Source organism: Dreissena polymorpha, chromosome 16 (assembly GCF_020536995.1).
Source record: "Dreissena polymorpha isolate Duluth1 chromosome 16, UMN_Dpol_1.0, whole genome shotgun sequence".
Classification (NCBI taxonomy): domain Eukaryota; kingdom Metazoa; phylum Mollusca; class Bivalvia; order Myida; family Dreissenidae; genus Dreissena; species Dreissena polymorpha.
Window position 1 is genome coordinate 11,878,866 of NC_068370.1, and position 24,007 is coordinate 11,902,872.

Here is a 24,007-nt window from a genome sequence, read left to right on the forward strand (position 1 = left end):
GAATAAGAGAGAGGACACCATGCTGAATGTTAAAAAACGCACTAAGTGACCCCGTGACCTAGTTTTTGACCCGGCAAGGCCCATGTTCGAAGTTGGCCTTAAGATCATCTAGATACAACTTCTGACCAAGTTTGGTGAAGATTGGATGAAAACTACTTGAATTAGAGAGCGGACAACATGCTGAATGTTTAAAACGCACTAAGTGACCCTGTGACCTAGTTTTTGACAATGCAAGACCCATGTTCCAACTTGGCCTTAAGATCATCTAGATAGAACTTCTGATCAAGTTTGGTGAAGATCGGATGAAAACTTCTTGAATTAGAGAGCGGACAACATGCTGAATGTTTAAAACACACTAAGTGACCACATGGCCTGGTTTTTGACAATGCAAGGCCCATGTTCGAACTTGGCCTTAAGATCATCTATATACAACTTCTGACCAAGTTTGATGAAGATTGGATGAAAACTACTTGAATTACTGAGCGGACAACATGCTGAATGTTTAAAACGCACTAAGTGACCCCGTGACCTAGTTTTTGACCCGGCAAGGCCCATGTTTGAACTTGGCCTAGACATCATGTAGATACAACTTCTGACCAAGTTTGGTGAAGAACTGATGAAAACTACTTAAATTAGAAATCGGACACTTAATACGGACCAACAGACAGACCAACCAACCGACCGACCAACAAGTTCACTCCTATATACCCCCCTAAACTTCGTTTGTGGGGGTATAAATACATTCAAATTATTTTGAAATATTTTTTATGTTTAAGCTCAAATACTGATTTTTGAATATAATGAGAATGTCATACACAACTCATTTATGTTTGTACAGTCAATCATAGTTTTTTCATATATACTTCAGACTCTTGTTTATTGAACGTAAATATAAGATGTTATAATATTTATATACAGCAATACAAGTTCTATGGTCTACTTTAATTCCTCACAGGAAGTATTCACTGTTCCATTACCTTGTTTTTCTGCCTGAAGAGTCGGAGGATAAACGCTTCCTGGCATGACTCAGCAATTCTGTAAAAACAGAAGTTAAATTCTTCATGTATTTTTAACATCATATATATGGGTATGCATGTTAATCAACAATCAAGAAGAGTTGATTCATTGCAATTGAAAGCACCCATACCAATTATTCAATTAAATTAAGATCATTGACTTCAGATTATAATTATACAAGAGACACGTCACTTCAATATTCAACTTAAGACTCCATCATCAGGTAGCAAATTGATTTCACAGCCCCTGATGCTTATAAAAATTATATGTTTTGACCCCAATCGTTGGGTGGTCTGTATTGCTCCATTGTGTACAGTCAGTTGGCCACTGGCTGTAAATGGAATACTAGCAGATGGTATAAAGAATTGCTCTTCTTTTAAGGTTTCCGGTGTTTCATTATTCCTTTAATACTAGTATATACCAACACGACCAGTGCACACTTCACAATTATTAATAAGGCCAGTGATCCTTCTTGTGTCCCTTAGCCACCAATGTATCTGTTATGTTCCCCACTTACTTGTGCCCCCTGGCCACCAGTATTCCTGTAATGTTCTCCACAGGCACACGGTCACACAGCAGATCTACAGTAAGGATACGAGAGGTCAAGAACAACACTCCACCCTGCAGGTACAACTTCTGTCTGCAAGCAAACACAACAAACAACATAGGGGTAACAAACAACACTCCACCCTGCAGGTACAACTTCTGTCTGAAAGCCAATGCAGTAAACAACATTTCAGCATATAATATCAATTGAGAGACATTTCTTCATTTTGATGAAAAAAAGTAGCAATTTTCCAATGTTTGCCATGATTAAAAAATCTTTATTTTATGACTTTGATAAAGGTATTTTCCATTTGACCCATCATATTTCCTAATTAGGAATAATTTAAATCTTTGTTTTAAAATTCTCCTTATTTTTGAGACACTTCTAAAGTGGAACAAATGCATCATTAAAACAAAACACTAGTAAACTATGATTAGATATTATGTGCTGATGGTTCCAAATCAACATTCTGCAAGTTGTTTTTTTCTCAATCATTATGTTAACAAACCCAACATTTTGGACAAAGTAAGGTGTAGTATTTCTGAGGGTATCCGGACAAACAGCACCCAGACAATTGGTAACCTGTGTTTTTTTGCATACTGGGACAGTCAGCACCCTGTAAATTTGTTGACCAGGACAATTGGCATCCGATTTAATCATAAACCCGGACAATCAGCTGCCGATTAAAGGCGATCAATAAAGCCTGAATTAATAAGTCTTATCCGCTAATTGGTTTGAAAAAAGAGATTATTAATAACTCCCGACAACATACTTTGATATCAGACTAATTGAAGTGTGGATTGATTAAAGTTATCTGCTAATTGGGTTAATAGATAGTACTCCTTTTATCGCAATGTCTGTCAGGTATTATTTACATTAACAATTAGGGATCTATTTTTTCCAACCAATTAGTGAATTAGACTTATCAGTACCATTAAGTCCATTAAGGTGCTGACGGGATTTTCCTTCACTGCAAAGTCAAATCAAGTCAAATGTCTCAATAGCAAATAACATTAACTGTTTCTTAGTCTTACGTAAATTGAAAGCCGTTCGTCCGGGTTTACAATTTAATCGGTAGCCCATTGTCCTGTTCGACAAATTTACAGGGTGAGAACTGTTCGGGTATGCAAAAACCCCACAGGGTGCCGATTGTCCCGGTGCCGTTTGTCCTACAATCATTTCTGAGGCATGGACTGATCCTAATTGTTGTTGTTCATTGTTGATGCCTTTAATATACATGTATTTAATATTTTTGCCAATAAGAACAATTCAGTAATGTAGAACAATACTTGTCTTGTTACATTTCAGACAGGTCTACAGAAAATAACATGGTTTTCCACTTTCACTGTTTTGAAATAGTACATACAAGTAAATATTAACACGTTTATGCAACCCTGGTACTAAGTGGATTTCTATCACATTGTGATACACTAACCTTTCATTTGCATTGAATTCATTGTTGATGGATTTTGGTAAAGGACTAACATTCTCCCTTTCGAGCTGCTCTATGTAGAAATCCTGTTAATAAGAAATCCTGGTGATATTGTTCATACTATAGTTTAATGTAAGTTACACTTAAAGTACTTTTGTAAAAGAAACATGTCACATGTTCAGATCCTAAATATTTTTTTACAAAATAATATTTTATCAAAACAACATCTTTGCCACAGACTAAACAGCAGTCCTCTAAGGAGGTAATGTTGTCAGAGTAAGAACGGGGTCTCCATATGCTGTATAAGCCTTAAGTAATAAATTTGTCTGACAATAAGACGAGAAATAATGTGTTTCCATTATTTCTGTAACCATAGCAATCACAATTTTTCGCTTGACAAAAGGTGAAATAACATTGTTATTCCAGATATAGCCCTTCAATACCTGTTATATATATATGTACCAGGTTTTACTAACCTAGCTTAATAACTTTTAAACTTATTGCAGGAACTATATTCACCTAGACACATGATCAAACAGACACACGGACAGACTGGTGATAAATCTGTTTATCACTATGATAACACTGGAACAAATAAATTTATGAGCAAACAAGAGGCATAACAGTAACATTTTCATTTTCACTATGCATATCAACATTATTGTGTTGTGAAATGAATTCATATAAAGTTATCAATATCAAATAATATGAGTCGCGTTCTGAGAAAATTGGGCATAATGCATAATTATGGTATTTTTAGTTTCAAGGAAGTCCCTCCTTACCGAAAATCAAGTTTAGGCGGAAAGTGTCATCCCTGATTAGCCTGTGCGGACTGCACATGCTAATCTGGGATGACACTTTATGCACATGCATTAAGCCCAGTTTTCTTAGAGCAAGGCTCATATCTAAATATACAGACCACTGATACTAACCTCCTCTAAATTAGTAGTGTTTAAAACCAACACAAGATTAGCAGGATCACAGTAGACTTTCAGGAAACTTAAGAAAATGCGCTCAATTCCAAGACCTCTGAAATATTCAAAGCAGTCATAAGAATAACAATTATAGAATATTAGAAATATCTGATCAAGTTTTACACTGTCACACTTACATTGTAAATAATATTTAAAATTTGTAAGCATGTTAAAAGTTGATAATGCTTACCGGTATACATAAAAAATTAATGGTATTCAAAAGTACCGTAAGTCATTTAGAAATATGTTCATAACAAGAGATGTGTTCGTTAGAAACACAATGCCCCCTATTGCACCACTTTGAATTTTTTGTATTTTGTTTTTGTTTTTTTGACCTTTGACCTTGAAGGATGACCTTGACCTTGAACTTCCACCACTCAAAACATGCAGATTCATGAGAACGCCGCTTTGAGAATTATTTTTTTTATCTTTGACCTTGAAGGATGATCTTGACCTGGAACTACCACCACTCAAAATGTGCAGCTTCAAGAGAATGCCGCTTTGAATTATTATTTTTTAGCCTTTGACCTTGAAGGATGACCTTGACCTTGAACTTTCACCACTCAAAATGTGCAGCTTCATGACATACACATGCATGCCAAATATCAAGTTGCTATCTTCAATATTGAAAAAGTTTTGGCCAATGTTAAAGTTTTCGGACGACAGACGCCATATATTTGACATTTGACCTTGAAGGATGACCTTGACCTTCACCTTACACCACTCAAAATGTTCAGCTCCATGAGATACACATGCATGCCAATTATCAAGTTGCTATCTTCAATAGTGAAAAAGTTATGGCCAATGTTAAAGTTTTTGGATGGACGGACAGACACCATATATTAGACATTTACCTTGAAGGATGACCTTGACCTTCACCTTTCACCACTCAAAATGTTCAGCTCCATGAGATACACATGCATGCCAATTATCAAGTTGCTACATGTATCTTCAATAGTGAAAAAGTTTTGGCCAATGTTAAAGTTTTTGGATGGACGGACAGACACAATATATTAGACATTTACCTTGAAGGATGACCTTGACCTTCACCTTACACCACTCAAAATGTTCAGCTCCATGAGATACACATGCATGCCAATTATCAAGTTGCTATCTTCAATAGTGAAAAAGTTATGGCCAATGTTAAAGTTTTTGGATGGACGGACAGACACCATATATTAGACATTTACCTTGAAGGATGACCTTGACCTTCACCTTTCACCACTCAAAATGTTCAGCTCCATGAGATACACATGCATGCCAATTATCAAGTTGCTATCTTTAATAGTGAAAAAGTTTTGGCCAATGTTTAAGTTTTTGGATGGACGGACAGACACCATATATTAGACATTTACCTTGAAGGATGACCTTGACCTTCACCTTTCACCACTCAAAATGTGCAGTTCCGTGAGATGCACATGCATGCCAAATATCAAGTTGCTATCTTCAATATTGAATAAATTATGGCCAATTTTAAAGTTTTCGGACAAACAGACGCCATATATTTGAATTTGACCTTGAAGGATGACCTTGACCTTCACCTTTCACCACTCAAAATGTTCAGCTCCATGAGCTACACATGCATGCCAAATATCAAGTTGCTATCTTCAATAGTGAAAAAGTTATGGCCAACGTTAAAGTTTTTTTCGGACGGATGGACAGACTGACTGACATACTGACTGACGGACAGTTCAACTGCTATATGCCACCCTACCGGGGGCATAAAAACATTGAAGTTATTCAACTGTGAAATTATTGATTGAAAACAAACAATTTTGGGACTATATATTCTTCATTGAGAAAAAACAGATAAAGGGCCATAAATCTGTCAAAAAACTTTCGAAGTCAAATTTCCTTTCGTTATGATCATCTACACATACAAGTTATTCAAATTTATACATTTGTACGTGATCCACCCATTAGTTAACGACCCGTTGAAAACACAAGCAAAGTGACGTACGTAGGGATCTATGTGGAAACATGCATGAACACATACATAAACTAGTGACCTGAAAATCAATAGGGGTCAACTGCGAGTCACGATCAATGTACCTATGAAGTGTCATGATCCTAGGCAAAACCGTTCTTGAGTTATCATCCGAAAATCATTTTACTATTTACGATCACCGTGACCTTGACCTTTGACCTTGTGACCTCAAAATCAATAGGGGTCATCTGCAAGTCATGATCAATCTACCTATGAAGTTTCATGATCCTAGGCGTATGCGTTCTTGAGTTATCATCCGAAAACCATTTTACTATTTCAGGTCACCGTGACCTTGACCTTTGACCTAGTGACCTCAAAATCAATAGGGGTCATCTGCAAGTCATGATCAATCTATCCATGAAGTTTCATGATCCTAGACGTATGCGTTCTTGAGTTATCATTCAAAAACCATTTTACTATTTCTGGTCACCGTGACCTTTGACCTAGTGACCTCAAAATCAATAGGGGTCATCTGCAAGTCATGATCAATGTACCTATGAAGTTTCATGATCCTAGGCCCAAGCGTTCTTGAGTTATCGTCTGACAACCACCTGCTGGACAAACCGACCGACAGACCGACCGACCGACATGAGCAAAGCAATATACCCCCTCTTCTTCGAAGTGGGGCATAATTAATATATCAGCAGTACTGATTGGTATAATCAAACTCACTTTGCCATGACAAGTAATCCATTTTCATGGAAAGCATCCAAAAATATTTGTTGCTCATATTCAAGAAGATTCATGGTCAACGTCTGTAATTTTCACTTTTCCTGAAAGAGACACAAACTATAAAAACAGAAATCAAACATACAACAAGGGCTGGTGGTAAAACATGCATGCCCCCCATATGGGCTGTCCGTTGTAGTGGCAGCCATTGTGTGAATACTTTTTTTGTCACTGTGACCTTGACATTTGACCTAGTGACCTGAAAATCAATAGGGGTCATCTGCGAGTCATTATCAATGTACCTATGAAGTGTTATGATCCTAGGCAAAAGCGTTCTTGAGTTATCATCCGGAAACAATTTTACTGTTTCGGGTTACCGTGACCTTGACCTTTGACCTAGTGAACTGAAAATCAATATGGGTCATCTGCGAGTCATGATCAATGTACCTATGAAGTTTCATGATCCTAGGCGTAAGTGTTCTTGAGTTATCATCCGGAAACCATTTAACTATTTCAGGTCCCTGTGACCTTGACCTTTGGCCCAAAAATCAATAGGGGTCATCTGTGAGTCATGATCAATCTACCCATAAAGTTTAATATCCTAGGCATATGTGTTCTTGAGTTATCATCCGGAAACCATTTTACTATTTCGGGTCACCGTGACCTTGACCTACTGACTTCAAAATCAATAGGGGTCATCTGCGAGTCATGATCTATCTACCTATGAAGTGACATGATCCTAGGCGTATGCTTTCTTGAGTTATTATCCGGAAACCATTCTACTTTTTCGGGTCACTGTGACCTTGACCTTTGACCTAGTGACCTCAAAATCAATAGGGGTCATCTTCAAGTCATGATCTATCTACCTATGAAGTTTCATGATCCTAGGCATATGCGTTCTTGAGTTATCATCCGGAAACCATTTTACAATTTCGGGTCACCATGACCTTGACCTTTGACCTAGTGACCTCAAAATCTATAGGGGTCATCTGCAAGTCATGATTTATCTACCTATGAAGTTTTATGATGCTAGGCCTAAGCGTTCTTGAGTTTTCATCCGGAAACCACCTGGTGGACGGACCGACCGACAGACCAACCGACATGTGCAAAGCAATATACCCTCTCTTCTTTGAAGAGGGCATAAAAATTACAATAGTGCAACAAGCTATTCATTTTTATTTAACACTTATACTGGTATATATGCTTCATTCCATTACTAGTTAATTCCGCAAGATTGTTCATGACATAACCATGAAATTTCCCCCACCATTTACATTATTTAGCCCCCCCCCACCCTCCTTTCCCAAAAATAAGAGAAAAGAGCCCAACCTCCGGATTTTAAAAGGACCATTTAGGCGTTTAATTGTTTGTAGATCCTGTATAACTGAAGCATGTTATATCATACTTTTGTGTAAGAAACCAGATCTCCAACAAATTTAGTGTTAACCTTATGTCCTGGTAATGGTATGTGCAACAAGAGCACCGCCTTGCGGGTGCAGACCGCTCATCTATTTTCTTTTTAAAGGTGAAGGGACTCTCATTTTCAATCACAAAGAAGGGAGGGGTGGAGTGAAGAGGGGTGTATAGTGTGGGGTTGTGGACATTTATTACATTATCTTCCAAAAAGCGAAAAAGAAAAGAAAAAAAAAATCGGGGGCGGGGGGGTGGGGGGGTGGGTGGGAGGGCGATGGGGGGGTGGGGGATTTTTTGGGTGCGATGGTTGGACGGTATTTCAAACATAACCGTTTAAAAAAAAAAATTGGGGGGGGGGGGGTGGGGTATAGTGTGAGGGTGTGGTGGTAATTTGTGAGATGATCTTAAAAAAAAAAATAAAAAAAAAATAAAAAAAAAATTGGGTGGGGGGGGTGGGGTGGGGGTATAGTGTGAGGGTGTGGTGGTCATTTGTGAGATGATCTTAAAAAAAAATAGGGGGGGGGGAGGGGGGAGGTGGGGGGGAGGGGGGAGGGGGGGGAGGGCACGGGGCACGGTTTGGGTGGAGTCTATTGTGGTATGTCAGGTAAGAGTAGTTTCGTCAAAGTATCAATCAAATCTAATCATAAATAAAGAAGTTATGGCAATTTTAGCAAAATTTAATAATTTGACCTTGAGAGTCAAGGTCATTCAAAGGTCAAGGTAAAATTCAACTTGCCAGGTACAGTAACCTCATGATAGCATGAAAGTATTTGAAGTTTGAAAGCAATAGCCTTGATACTTAAGAAGTAAAGTGGACCAAAACATAAATCTTAACCAAATTTTCAATTTTCTAAGTATAAAGGGCCCATAATTCCGTCCAAATGCCAGTCAGAGTTACATAACTTTGCCTGCACGGTCCCCTTATGATAGTTAATAAGTGTTGCAAGTATGAAAGCAATAGCTTTGATACTGTAGGAATAAAGTGGACCTAAACACAAAACTTAATCAAATTTTCAATTTTCTAAGTATAAAAAGGGCACATAATTCTGTCAAAATGCCAGTCAGAGTTACATTACTTTGCCTGCACAGTCCCCTTATGATAGTTAGTAAGTGTTGCAAGTATGAAAGCAATAGCTTTGATGCTTAAGGAATAAAATGGACCTAAACACAAAACTTAACCAAAATTTTCAATTTTCTAAGTATAAAAAGGGCACATAATTCTGTCAAAATGCACGCCAGAGTTATCTAACTTTGCCTGCCCAGTCCCCTCATGATAGTAAGTAAGTGTACCAAGTTTGAATGCAAAAGCATTGATACTTTCTGAGAAAAGTGGACCTAAACGCAAAACTTAACCGGACGCCGACGCCAAGGTGATGACAATAGCTCATTTTTTTTTTCAAAAAATAGATGAGCTAAAAATTAGTTGGTAAATCACCAAGAAGATGCTAACATGTCCTGAATGTCCATTACTTAGGACAAAACAGCTTATGTAGGATATGCATTCTTCATAGGGTGCAAAAACGATCTTAACCTATCTTTTTTTAACGAGCACCCAGCGACAAGGAGGGTCAATAGCTGGGAGTTGAATTATTGCAACTACAAACAACATCACAACACACAAAGAAAGCAAGCAAGACAGATGGCTATTTCCAGAGGAACTAAAAAATAGCCATTTTTGTATGATTACGGTTTAAACCTACAGGTAAATACATAATTTTACATTAAATTGTGTCTGTGTTAAAAATTCTGGATGTTTGCTTGCATTTTGGATATTTGTTATTTTGTATAAGTTTATTTATATGAGTCGTGTTCTGAGAAAACTAGGCTTGATGCATGTGCGAAAAGTGTCATCCCAGATTAGCCTGTGAAGTCCACACAGGCTAATCAGGGACGACACTTTCCGCTTTTATGGTATTTTTAGTTTCAAGGAAGTCCCTCCTTACCGAAAATTAAGTTTAGGCGGAAAGTGTCGTCCCTGATTAGCCTATGCGGACTGCACAGGCTAATCTGGGATGATACTTTATGCACATGCATTATGCCGGTATCGGGTCCGTTCGCCCTAGTTACACATTTGCCCTGGGTCCGTTCGCCCTGGGTTCGTTCGCCCTATATTATCATGTGCATATCGGGGTATGAACAGTTGATTGTTCACACATATAAGCAAGTTTGAACCTTAAGTTTTCATTAATTAATATAGTAAGCAATTAGTTAAAATAACTGGCCTTTGTTACAAACACGCTTACGAGTTAAAGAGTGCCGTTTTGATTTTTCACACATGTAAGCAAGTTTGTACCTTAGATTTCATCATTAATTAATATAATAAGCAATTAGGGAATATTACTGGCCTTTGTTACAAATACGCTAACAAGTTAAAGAGCGCCGTCTTTTATATTTCGGTAACACGTTTTTGTTTGATATGTTCGGAATAACCTAACTGTGAATTATCACAGTATATAAAATGGAGCTCAAATGTCTGGTTCTATTATTTCAAAAATGGATAATGTGTTGTGCATTTCGTGCAATTTGGAGGTACGACCAAGACAACATGCGATTACATGCGACGTTTGTGAACGGTGGCAGCATCGGCTATGTGGGACTGGTTAGTTTAATTTAATTTGTCAATTGTATATAATAAAAACATATCGTACGTACTTTTTCTATATATTTTAATGTTCCTTGAGGATTTCATTATTTCCATCTAATGTAACTGGTAACGGGATCTTCATTTACGTAGATAAATTATTTAGTTCTTAATAATAAATCATTCTGTCCATTACAGTCTTAGTGAATGTTGTCTCTATCGTATTTCATTTTCAATTAGCATTAAATGCTACCATTCTTCGACTTATGCGAATTAGCGTTAAGCGCTAATATCCTTTGATCCATAATAAATGTAATTAATTAAAGAAGCTTACGTTTGCGTTCTTGATTTGGTAAACAATTTAGATTGGAATTTGCTACTCGCTCTCTTAGCTTACTAAACTGTTTTATTATAGTACATCAATGTATTTTTCCATATGTTAGAGTTTGTAGCTTACCTAGCACAAAAAGTATACCGATGTGGTTTTGTGAAAACTGGGCTTAATGCGTGATACGGACTGCGCAATTCCTTAAGTATTTCTAACAATATACAATAGTTATTCTAAACAATATGCAATAGTTATTTTAAACAATATGCACTAGTCATTTTAAACAATATGCAATAGTAAGTTTAAAAAATATGCAATAGTAATTATAAAATTTTGTTAATTGAAATTAAGTAAAACTTTATTAATTATGATTAATTAAAATTATTAAATAAGTTAAAATGGAAATTTAAATATTACAAATATGTACACAATATAAAGTGCATCATTTATTATTCTATATATAAGCTGTATACATTAAATTTATAAATTATTTGTACATTAATATGTGTAATATAGTCATTAAGATTATGAGATTTTGAGTGTAACTTCTTGCGTTGTTTATGGTTCTTTCATTCAGCAATATATAACCACCGTCTGTCGGATTATCTAAATTCTTGTATTCTTGTCGATCCCTGCATAGGCAAATAAATTTAAAATTCATATAAACATCATTAAATCTCAATAAAAACATCATCAATATTCAATTTACTAAACTGATCAACTTCCAATAATTCTCGCATGTATTGCGCGGTGTGAAGTAGCAACCGGCCTTTATTGATCGGTGTCGATTAATTAAGAGATTATAGAGATAACGATCTGTGTTAATTGATTGATTGAGTGTCGTATTAACCTAATATAGTTAACATTGAGAACAATTACTAAATCATATAGAAATCAGTTATGTAGAATATGATTGTTAAGTTGAAACTATTATCCTAAAGAGTATACTTAATATTAATGCATGCATAAATCATGTTTATAAAACAGAACTGTTATTATTATTTTTTTTAGAAATTATCTTTAATATGATTATTAGCGTATGATTAAGAAAATAAAAATAAATTATGTTAATGAAACAGAGCGGTATATTTTGTGTAACAAAGTTTTCATTAATTAATATAATAAACAATAAGAGAAAATTACTGGCATTCGACGGCTTTGTTACAAACACGCTTACACGTTAAAGAGCGCCTTCTTGTTTTTTCACACATGTAGGCAAGTTTGTAGCTTAAATTGTCATTTATTTATTAAAATGTTAAAAATATAACAAATTTCGTTATATTTATTGCTTCCCTGCTTTGATAATAAAATTTAGGGCGAACGGACCCAGGGCGAACAGGTTTTAGGGCGAACAGGATTTAGGGCGAACAGAAATTAGGGCGAACAGACCCGGATTCCTTAATGCCCAGTTTTTCTCAGAACACGACTCATATGATTTGTATGAAGGTGTACATTTTCAGCTCAACATACTGCCATTGTTATGAATTGCAGGGCAAGACTGCACAAGTCCTGCAGGACAATTGCCTAGGAATATTTCAATATCCTTAAAATATGTGTGACATAAAATTGCAAAGGGTCAATATGACTTATAAAGTTTCCTACATCACTGTTGAAATGTTGTTTCCTTAGATTATTCATAATGGCTTATCACAAATATGTCATCTTCAGCTTATGGAGGAAAAACCCAGTTGATTAAGTTGTTTGTTAATACCTGTGTAGTCTCCATTTTAAGCAGTGAAATAAGTTACTCTATGGAACACACACAAATAATTGATGACAAATATTTTGCATCTTGGACCATTTGCAAACGCTTTGTTGGAACATATTTTTTTCGTATGTTGGTTTGTTGTCTGTTTTAAATCCTTCAACATCATCCCAACCTCTATAAAGAGTGTGTGTATGTCTGACGTATAGCAGACAAAATTCAGACTTGTTCAAACACCTACCTAGCGGTTAGAAATCCCCTGAAAAATAAATACTTTCCTTGGATGCAGTCACAGTGAGTCTGACAGTCTACTGTCATATTCTGCACACCAATATTATACCAAAAAAAATAAATTTACTTGGGACACAGTTTTGCATAACAACGGACACCTATGGTAAGAAATATACAATTAGAACTTCCGGTTCTACTCTTGGAATCAATATGCTTTTAAAAAAGGTTTTTAATTCAATGAATAACTGGTAAATAAATACATGTTTCAATTTATGATTTTTTCCGTTGTTTTGCAGGACAAGAGCTTTTGAAAAATCCTTACAAGATTTCACTGATCAAAACAAGCAGAGGTGTGGAATGTTTGTCCCCTGCTTATTATGTTTCATATTTATTATTGTCTAATCTAAAATGTTTTGTCACAGAATTGATTAAGTTTGATCCAATTTAATACAATCAGAAAAAAATCCATGTGTTGTTAATTCCTAACCCCAGCCATATAGGTGTAGCTATGCCTGTAGACCATGGGGTCAAACATGGGGCCTGTTGTAAGAGATTTCCAAATTACAAGCTTTTTAATGGAAGACACCCAAGTAACCCTGATTTTTTTATCTTCCGATTTTATAAATGAAAATAATTTAAAACATCTTCTTATAGACTATTACACAGCGACAAACTGTTTAAAAGTAAATATTTTCACAATTATTGGCTTTTACACAACATTTGTAGCCACAATTATTGGCTTTTAAAAAACATCATCATGTGCAGCAAATTTTGCTTTTTTGCCACCATTTGTTCATATAAAACCTAAATTTAGGTGTTTTGAACAAAACCATCAATGATGTAGACTTTTTACATACATAATATAAACAACTTTGATTGTTTCAAAAATGTGTATAGGTATAAATTAAACTTTCAAAGGAACTAAAAATGTGTCAAAATACGTATCTAAGTGGTAAAGGGTTAAAAAGAGACAATCTTTAGTAAGTAAAGAAACTAAAGGAAAGAACAATCACAGGTCTATCCGAATTTATCACTCCGAAACGTAATACTATCTCATCTGAGAGTTTTATTCGAAATTATGCTGAATATGCAGTCATGAATTACAAATAATAATGACAAAATATGTATGCATGGTACATTATTTTATAGATTTTATTTTAAATTAACATTTTGATAAATTAAAATAGCAAATGAATGAAAAATACTTTTCATTAATTTTTTTACATGGGCGCTGCCATATTGGAATATGTTTTGATTCTATATAGAGTGAATCGGTTACAAATGTGATTGTACAAGTAATTATTAAGAACATTATTGTAAGAAATTTACACTGTACTAAAATATTTTTTAAGGGGTATTGTTAGTAGTTTAAACAAGAAAATAATGTGCTTTTAATCTAAACACGTTGGCCCAGTGTTGGGTTATACCTAGACATGTAGTCGGTGAACTATTTTTATATTAAATTTTAATCAAGTTCGACAAATTACACCAAACAATCGAAACACGCAGGTCTGTGCTGTTCTTTGGTGTTAAAATAAGTTTTAATAACGAAGTAATTGAACAAATTATATTACCGTACGATAAACAATATATAATTTTTAATTTGAATTTTTGATAGTGTTTAAAATTACAATTTTCTCATACTTTGTCCTTTTTCTATAGTTTCACCCACTCCTACATCATGCAATCCACATATTTTGTATGTTGCTATGATATTTTTCTGATAAAACTTTACTTATTTATCTATTTATAGTAAATTTTATCACCTTTAAAAAGTATGTTGTTGTTTGCTAGTCTAAAGAGGGTTTACTTAATGATTAAGATTAAAATTACTAAGAAAGTTTAATGTTTTGTTGTCAAGTTGATGTCCGAACAGATTGTTTGGAAAGATGTAAGCAAATAGGGTTTGAAAGGGTTTAGACTTGGCCTGTTATTAAGTAACTATCTAATGTTCATTATTTTGCCTTTATTTGGTTGTGAAAACATTACAAATTAATAGATGTTGCCATTGTCTTGAAATTGTTTTAATTCAGTATGAAAAGTCAATTTTACTCTTTAAGTTGCCAAATTTACAGGAAAAGAGTCTAAATATACTAACAAAGCTATGAAACCCCCCGTACTTTGAAGTATTCTTCACCGTACAACTAATTATAAAAGCAAGAAAAAAATTGCATTAAATATAATGGTATTCCCGGTTTTCAACCCCAATTATCTGTGGAAGAAAAAGATATTAAAGGGCTACCACTTCATCAAGCTGGCTTTACTGCCTTTAGAAAATTTATGTGAAGATTAAACACTATATTGGTCCTCAACTTATTTTACAAGTTATCAAGGACAAACATAACAAGACTATTTTAACAATTTTGAATGATAACTATCAATTAATGAACCAATGGTCACCGTTTAAACATTTTGATATAAGTAGTGTTTATTCGCTTGTTTAAACATATTGTATACATTCATTTTGAATTTTGTTCATTAATATTGATGGCTTGAAATGATGGACAATGCAGCATGACATCTGACATTTCACCTTACGCTAGTGCAATAATAAATTTCTGGCTAACAAGCATTTTTATAAAAATACAGACTTGAACATTCATATCAATTCAAGCTGCCTTGTTCAAGATAATTGGAATCAATTGAAGAAAACAAACAGCATGTTCATGTACCAAACAAATGAATAACTAAACAATTTTGTTTCTTTACAATGCAGATATTAAATTCTGATTGTCAAGATGGGTCGAAGAAAGTCTAAGAGGAAGCCTCCGCCAAAGGTGAAAAATATCCAAAAAATGGCTGTGACTTTCAACTGTCCATTCTGTAACCATGAGAACTCCTGTGAGGTCAAACTGTTAGTATTATGCTGATGCATTTCAGTGTTATTATTTACTATTTTGGTAATGGGGCCGGTTCCCTTAGCATTGGGAAAAATAGCATCGTTTTGACTAACATTGGGAAATTAGTGTTGTTGATTTTTTTGCAAATATACTTGTAAATTTAGAATAAAAGTGATTTCAAAATTATATTTACTAAGGTTCAACTTATAGACCTGGATTTATGATTGATAAAAATGTCGAAACATATTTTAAAAAAGTTTTTTGTGTGGAAACCATCAATTGGGATTTTTGTGCTCCCGAAAAAATTTTGGAGGGAGAATATAGTCGCCGCTTCGACTGTCCGTGCGTCCATCCGTGCACAATTTTTGTCTGGGCTATTTTTCAGCATTTAATGACCGCAATTCAATTAAACTTTATGGGAAGCTTCACTACCAAGAGGAGATGTGCATATTATCAGCCGGTTCTGGTTGGATGATTTTTCACAGAGTTATGGCCCTTTGTCAAATTAAAATTTTCTATAAACAGTTCATATAGTGCAATTATGTCCTATTTCTCCCCAACTACTGACTGGAATTCAATGAAGCTTTATGGGAAGCTTAACTACCTTGAGGAGATGCGCATGTTATTTGTGGGTTCTGGTTAGATGATTTATTTTAGAGAGTTATGGCCCTTTGAAATTTTTAAGATGCTAAACCATCCATTGTATTATTTTGTCCAAAGTTATGCCCCTCAAGACGTTTCCTTTTTATCTGAATATATAGTGCAATATTGTGACAAAAAAACTTTGGGGAGCATCACCCGTCTCCGACGGTTTCTTGTTTACATCCCGTTTAGGAAAAATATATAAAATGTATCCCTGACAAAAGCGGAGGGATATATAATTGGGCGTGTCACTGTTGACAGATTGTCCATCTGTCAAAAATGTTAAGGGCTATATCTCAGAAATTATATAAGATATCAACCTGCAACTTCCTAGGTGTATAGTTATCAATGAGGAAAAGTGCCATTCGCAAGAACCATAACCCTACACTTTCTTTAATAAGAAATATTTCCCTTTGATTGCTTTTTGTATGAATTTTTTCAGGGCTATACATGTATCTCAGATACTGTACCATGCAAGATTTCAAAATGAAAGTTCATGGGTGTATTGATATTAATAAGGAGAACAGCTATGCTTAAGAACCATAACCCTTCACTGTCTTAAATAAGAATTATTGCCCTTTGTTGTTTCTGTATGATACAAAAGCAACAAAGGGCAATAGCTCTTATTTAAGAAAGTGAAACTATGGTGGAACATTTCAGGGCTTTATCTCAAATATGATACAACATTTCAACAGGAAACTTCATAGGTGTGTAGAAATCAATATGAAGATGTGCCATGCACTGCAACACAAGAACCATAACCCTGCACCTTCTTAACAAAGATTTATTTCCCTTTGTTGTTTTTGTATGATGTAACTTTTCAAGGCTATATCTCAGATACGCTACAAAATTTCAACTTGAAACTTCATGGATGTGTGGATATCAATGGGGAGAATTGCCATGCATACAAACAATTCCCCTTCACTTAATTATTACCTATTAATTATTACCCTAAACTTAATGTTTATACTGTATGTCAAGGGATTTGCACTGATCCATTAACAAATTTTTGATGGCAAGTGATATCAATTCAATGAATTTGCTTGTTTCATTGGGAATGGGACCCCCTACTGGACCTGAATTTGAACGAAAAAACCTCTGACTTATTTTGCCCCCAAAGAGCTAATCAGATAAAACTGATTTCAGATAAGTTTATAAGTACATAATTCTAACATGGTTTGCTGATTGTTTACATAGACAACTAACAAAGTGATCACTTTAATTTGTGTGTTTATGAGCAAAGTATAAAATCTCATTCATTTAAACAAATCTATTTACGATGGGATGGTGATAGTTATTTCACCTTGTAGTACATGGATTCAATAGGTTCTCAAGAGAGCTTTTGTTGATGTTGTTTAATATAGATTTACATTGTCATACACACTTTTTTTTTATAAAATGGTGCTTTTATTGACATGTTAAACTTTTATCTGTGCTTGAGAAGTGCTTGCATTGTTTAATTAAAGAGTATTAAAATAAAAAGTTTTATTGATACAAAATATTTTTACATCTTTTACTTTGGCATATTTTTTCAGTCACTTTTGACCTTAGATGACCTTTATTCATGATAGATCCGAAATGAATAAACCCGAATTGTTCATTGGCTAATAATACAAAAATCATCGTAAACATTGGTAGTCTGGTTCCCTGACTAAAACATTGGATGGATATCATTGAACTGAAAATGAAATATGAATATATGTACATACATGTAAATTACAATAAATTAAAAACTGTCTTGATACAAAACATCCTCAAAACATTACATCGAAACGTTTCTTTTTAGTTTACGAAGCAGTATAGCATTAATCGCATGTTTGTACAATTAAAAGAATCTATTGTTTACATGCCGTAGGGGCCACACTAAACACTACAAAAACAGACTAGATTGCTCTTAACCGGTACGCAGTTGTTTAGCACGATCGACAAAGCGGGGGTTTGGGGCGGTAGCCCGCGATACTCAGGAAATATATAGGTGTTGGAAATATATCTGTTTTGATTTATCATAATCCATATTTGCGTTTAGTAGTGTAAATATGTTTCTTTATACTTTGTTTTCTTCATTTTTTATATAAAGTTCTATTTTGTAACAAGCTTTAAAGGAAGATAAAAAAATCATATCACTATGATGCTTGCAATATTGAGTCTTTTATGTTTACATTCTACTAACATCTGTACACATTATAACACATTATCTTTTATTTAATTCCAACATTATGATCATAGTTTTTCAGTGGCAAATATGTTTTCTTTTCCTATTGAAACTAATGTATTACTCATTCAATTATGAAAACCTAGTCATCACAATACTTATTGACAATAAAACATACAATATCACCTCTTCTTGTTCTTCATTTTTATTTGTTAATACATTTATATATATTATCTTATTATCACTCTCTACCTTCATTAAAATACATGGTCGCTTCATTCCATCTCCTTTCACTGGTCGCAAACATTACAACATCAACGCCGTATATCTTTTTAAAGATATTTCTTGTTAAGTTTTAAGATTGTATATCAACAATGTATCACATTTCCAAAACATTAATATACTACTTAGAGTTGTACAGTAACATTATGCTTAAATTTCTTTAAAAAAAAGTGATGTATTAACATTTATTGTGACTGCAGATTGTAGTTTGTGGTCGAAGATTTTGTTTAAATTTTGTTTGTTAATGAAGTTAATAAAGATTTATAACAAACTTTGTATTATGCTTTTGACCAGCTGTCTTTATTTTAAGTGATCGTCAACGAAACACTGGCTACATTTCCTGTGGAGTCTGCCTGGAGGATTTCTCAACAAACATCAACTGTATCCTTTATATACACTCAGTAAAAATCAGCTGTGGTAATTCCTATCCCTTCCAATTTACAGCATTCCCCCCTGTTCTGCCTGAGTAAATGATGAAATGCCTATTTTACACAGTAAGGTTCACAAATGCATTCATAAATGATAAATTTTGTTTGGCTTGGTTTCATCTAAAGCAATCATGAAAGAGACACGTCAGTCTGCATTCTGGATGGAACCAATGGTTTGCCAAGGCTGTCTTTGGAAATCCTTGAAAAGGCTGGATTTTTCTGTTGCAAGGCAAAACTAATGTCCACTTCAGTACTGCAATGCCAGGTTATTTGATGTTTTAATTTTTTAAGTACAATTGAACGTACTTTTGAGACAAACAGGCCTTAATTATTTTGATCTGAAAAATGTGTCTGCACCAATATCTTAAAAAGGTATTGAAGACTTATTTAAGTCAACAAATCTTATTCACTTGGATGAAATATTTATGGACAATAAGATCCGATTGATTTTTTAACACTCTGTTAGCCCCACAACCTGAAACATTACATTAAAATGTGTTGCACATCATGCTGACCAATGTACAAAATAATTATATTGAACTTGGTAAAATAGTAATTATGCTATTCTGTTTAATATTAACCCTTTACGTATTTCGACGTGTTTGTAGTCCCTTAGAAAGTTGAATGTTGTTACAGACCTTTCTTACTAGTTTTAAAGGTTTCATTTTCAACCATTAGATACTGATAAGCAGCAAACAGCATAAAATCTGAACAGACTGCGAGTTACTCGCAGACTGTTCTGGTTTTATGCTGTTTGCACATAGTCATTTTAATTTTGATGGGAAAGGGATAATACATGTCTTTATATATGATAGCTGGCAATGTGTCTAGTGTAAAAGGAGTACAAATACACAGTTTGTACAAAGGTCAAAAGACTAAGTATACATTGCAGTTGCTACCAGCACTTTCATTTGCATTTCTTATTTATTACAAGTATTAAGTGAAGTTAACATCATTAACTTTCATAAGAACTGATGCACTCATTACATTAATTATTTTTAGTTGGCCTGGGCTCTTAAGAAACATGACTGCACTATTTAATAAGTGTTATGCAATTTAAAAAGTATTGTAGAAATAACACCAGTCACATGGTGATGAATGTCCTGTTGTCCTTGACCTTGCCTCAGATCTGTCTGAAGCCATCGACGTATACAGTGATTGGATAGACGCATGTGAATCGGCGAATAACTAGCAAGAATTCTAAGGGATAGCCCTCTTAAACTATGTGTTCATTGGACGACTGTTAGATGTTTGGTGGAAATGAAGCACGATTGTAAAATTTATGTGTGAAAATGTTTTTCATATAATGTTGTTATCATAATTTCAGAAAATTCTTCAAAATGTTCTGTTTTCCTGATAACAACTACCATGGGTTATTTTTATTCGTTCAAACGTTTTACACTGTGCACAAGCTCACTTTTTTTAATGCTCCCGGTAGGGTGGCATATAGCATTTGAACTGTCTGTCCATCCATCCGTCCGAAAACTTTAACATTTGCCATAATTTTTGCAATATTGAAGATAACAACTTGATATTTGGCATGCATGTGTATCTCATGGAGCTGCACATTTGAGTGGTGAAAGGTCAAGGTCATCCTTCAGGGTCAAAGTTAAAAAAAAACAAATCAAAGGGAAGTAACAAGCTTTAAAGGGAGATAATTTCTATTTATCATTTGGCAGCTACAGATCATTTTTACAAGGGATGTAATATTTTTTATTATATCCCTTTAAAAATATTACTTCCCTTGTAAAAATTATCTCTACCTGCCAAATGATAAAAAAAAATATTTATAAATGAAAGCGATGCAGTAGGGGGCATTGTGTTTCTGACTAACGCATCTCTTGTTTTTCCTGGAATAAACTTGTTATATTAAATCATTGGATCTGCATTTTGCGTAAATTTTACCTGCTTGTATTCATGTCTGAAATAAATTGTAGAAATGTTGTATACAATAATACATGTACATGTATTCTTTGTTTCTAAAAAAATTTCCCAAGCCTAAGGAGTCACCAAAATGAAGACGTAATGATTTAGAAAGGAAGTGAGTTAAACATTAGAAATTTCGAAGTGCAAAGTTATCAGCAAAAAAAAAACAAAATGTTCCATGTGTTTTGCATGTAAAGACATATATTAAAATAAAAAGTTCCAAATACATTGTTTCGTCAGACCATTCTTAAGCCAGTTTTAGACATTTTTATACGCCCGTATAAAATACGGGACGTATTATGTGAAACCCCTTGGCGGCGGGCGGCGGGCGGAAGGCATCACTTTGTCCGGACTCTAATTCAAATTGTATTCATCCGATCTTCACCAAACTTGGTCAGCAGTTGCATCTAGTTGATATCTAGGCCAAGTTCGAATATGGGTCATGCCGGGTCAAAAACTAGGTCATAGGGTCAATAAGTGCATTTTCAAAGGGGCCACTTTGTCCGGACTCTATTTCAAATTGTATTCATCCGATCTTCACCAAACTTGGTCAGCAGTTGCATCTAGTTGATATATAGGCCAAGTTCGAATATGGGTCATGCCGGGTCAAAAACTAGGTCATAGGGTCAATTAGTGCATTTTCAACGGCGCCACTTTGTCCGGACTCTAATTCAAATTGTATTCATCCGATCTTCACCAAACTTGGTCAGAAGTTGTATCTAGACAATATCTAGGTCAAGTTCGAATATGGGTCATGCCGGGTCAAAAACTAGGTCACAGGGTCACTTAGTGTATTTCAAGCATTTAGCATGGTGTGCGGGCGGAAGGCATCACTTTGTCCGGACTCTAATTCAAATTGTATTTATCCGATCTTCACCAAACTTGGTCAGCAGTTGCATCTAGTTGATATCTAGGCCAAGTTCGAATATGGGTCATGCCGGGTCAAAAACTAGGTCATAGGGTCAATAAGTGCATTTTCAAAGGGGCCACTTTGTCCGGACTCTATTTCAAATTGTATTCATCCGATCTTCACCAAACTTGGTCAGCAGTTGCATCTAGTTGATATATAGGCCAAGTTCGAATATGGGTCATGCCGGGTAAAAAACTAGGTCATAGGGTCAATTAGTGCATTTTCAACGGCGCCACTTTGTCCGGACTCTAATTCAAATTGTATTCATCCGATCTTCACCAAACTTGGTCAGAAGTTGTATCTAGACAATATCTAGGTCAAGTTCGAATATGGGTCATGCCGGGTCAAAAACTAGGTCACAGGGTCACTTAGTGTATTTCAAGCATTTAGCATGGTGTCCGCTCTCTAATTGAAGTAGTTTTCATCCGATCTTCACCAAACTTGGTCAGAAGTTGTATCTAGACAATGTTTAGGTCAAGTTCAAATATGGGTCATGCCGGGTCAAAAACTAGGTCACAGGGTCACTTAAACCATTTCAAGCATTTAGCATGGTGTCCGCTCTCTAATTGAAGTAGTTATCATCCGATCTTCACCAAATTTGGTCAGAAGTTGTGTCTAGACAATATCTACATGTAGGTCAAGTTCAAATATGGGTCATGCAAGGTTAAAAACTAGGTCACGAGGTCACTTAGTGCATTTCAATCATTTAGCATGGTGTCCGCTCTCTAATTGAAGTAGTTTTCATCAGATCTTCATCAACTTTGGTCAGAAGTTGTGTCTAGATGATATGTAGGTCAAGTTCAAAAATGGGTCATTTTAAAGTTATCAAGTTGTCCAAAGCCTTAAAACGGGCGTATCTTGTGACAGTTTGGCACTCTTGTTATATATACTATTATCTTTGCTTGTGTGGCCTCTTTTGCTATCATGGGTCATGCATCATCCTATAGCATGTTATCACTCTAGGGTTAATATTGACAATATGTAAGCGGAGGTTTGAATTTGGGACAAGTAGAGTTCAATAATTAGGTCACCTGGTCAAATCTTGAAAATGCCTTATGCCACATACATGAACATCAGTCAATCTTGATAACATTTGGTCAGAATATTTATCTAATCAATATAATGGCCAAGCTCGAAACTGGTTCAAGCGGGGTTTAAAACTAGGTCACCAAGTAAAATCCTAAGAAAATGATGTGTCTACTCTAAAAGTTACATTAATGTTTGAATCTTGATGAAATCTGGTGATAATATTAATGTTAACAATTTCAATGCCGAGTTGAAATGTGTATCACATTGGATAAAAAAATGTCACCTTGACAAATCTTAGAAATACCTGGTTATCATTTTAGAGCCTGCAGTATGTTATGTTAATGTCATTAGCCCACTTGAAGACTGCTGTCTGGCATGCATTGTCAGCATTACCTTGTGAACACACTAGAGGCCATATTTATCTTCATAAAAATTGGTCAGCACATTTGTCCCAATGAAATTTTTGCCAAGTTTGATACTGTGGCATGTTTGGTTACGAGGTCAGTAGGTGAAATTAAATAAAAAAGCGTGTGAAGACACTAGAAGCCACATTTCTTCCCCAATCTTTTTGAAAATTTGTCTGAACTTATGTGTCAATAAAATCTCATCTGATATATAAAAAGGCTCTTGTGGATTTAAACATAAGGTCACGAGGTCAACTTGAATAAAATGTGTGAACACTCCAGAGGCTACATTTATTGACCAGTCTTCATAAAACTTTGTCAGAATTTGTGTCCAAATAATATCTCAGCCATGCTGAACACTGTGTATACTAATGTGTTGTTGAATACTTGATCACTAGGCCAAATTTAAGAGAAAGCTTTGAACACTTGATGCAACAGTTACTGCGCACTTTTCATTAAAATTGAATAGCACATTTCTTGCAATGATATCTCGACTGAGTTAAAAACTGG

The 24,007-nt window shown here is 34.8% G+C and overlaps 1 protein-coding gene and 2 long non-coding RNA genes across 5 annotated transcripts in view; 2 read left to right on the forward strand and 1 right to left on the reverse strand.

Moving 5' to 3' along the window:
• The window catches only part of LOC127862128 (DNA repair endonuclease XPF-like), a 36,924-nt gene extending 22,787 nt beyond the window's left edge, over positions 1–14,137 (reverse strand). Inside the window, exons 1-6 of one of the 3 annotated variants that reach the window (XM_052401116.1) lie at positions 14,090–14,137; positions 6,630–6,730; positions 3,929–4,025; positions 3,000–3,082; positions 1,535–1,657; positions 978–1,035 (exon numbers count right to left, since the gene is read on the reverse strand). In XM_052401116.1, coding sequence (XP_052257076.1) covers positions 978–1,035; positions 1,535–1,657; positions 3,000–3,082; positions 3,929–4,025; positions 6,630–6,703 — 435 coding nt within the window. In that variant the 5' untranslated portion in view covers positions 6,704–6,730; positions 14,090–14,137. Of the gene's footprint in view, positions 1–977; positions 1,036–1,534; positions 1,658–2,999; positions 3,083–3,928; positions 4,026–6,629; positions 6,731–14,089 lie in introns of those variants that run through there. The other 2 variants (XM_052401117.1, XM_052401119.1) reach the window with 2 other exon arrangements.
• A 3,832-nt stretch (positions 14,138–17,969) lies between these two features.
• LOC127862435 (uncharacterized) lies at positions 17,970–20,433 on the forward strand. Its single transcript, XR_008040614.1, has 3 exons — positions 17,970–18,341; positions 19,111–19,181; positions 20,356–20,433. It is a non-coding gene; the product is annotated as an uncharacterized LOC127862435 (long non-coding RNA).
• A 983-nt stretch (positions 20,434–21,416) lies between these two features.
• On the forward strand, positions 21,417–22,706 carry LOC127862436 (uncharacterized). The gene is made up of 2 exons (XR_008040615.1): positions 21,417–21,927; positions 22,264–22,706. It is a non-coding gene; the product is annotated as an uncharacterized LOC127862436 (long non-coding RNA).
• Positions 22,707–24,007: the final 1,301 nt, after the last annotated feature.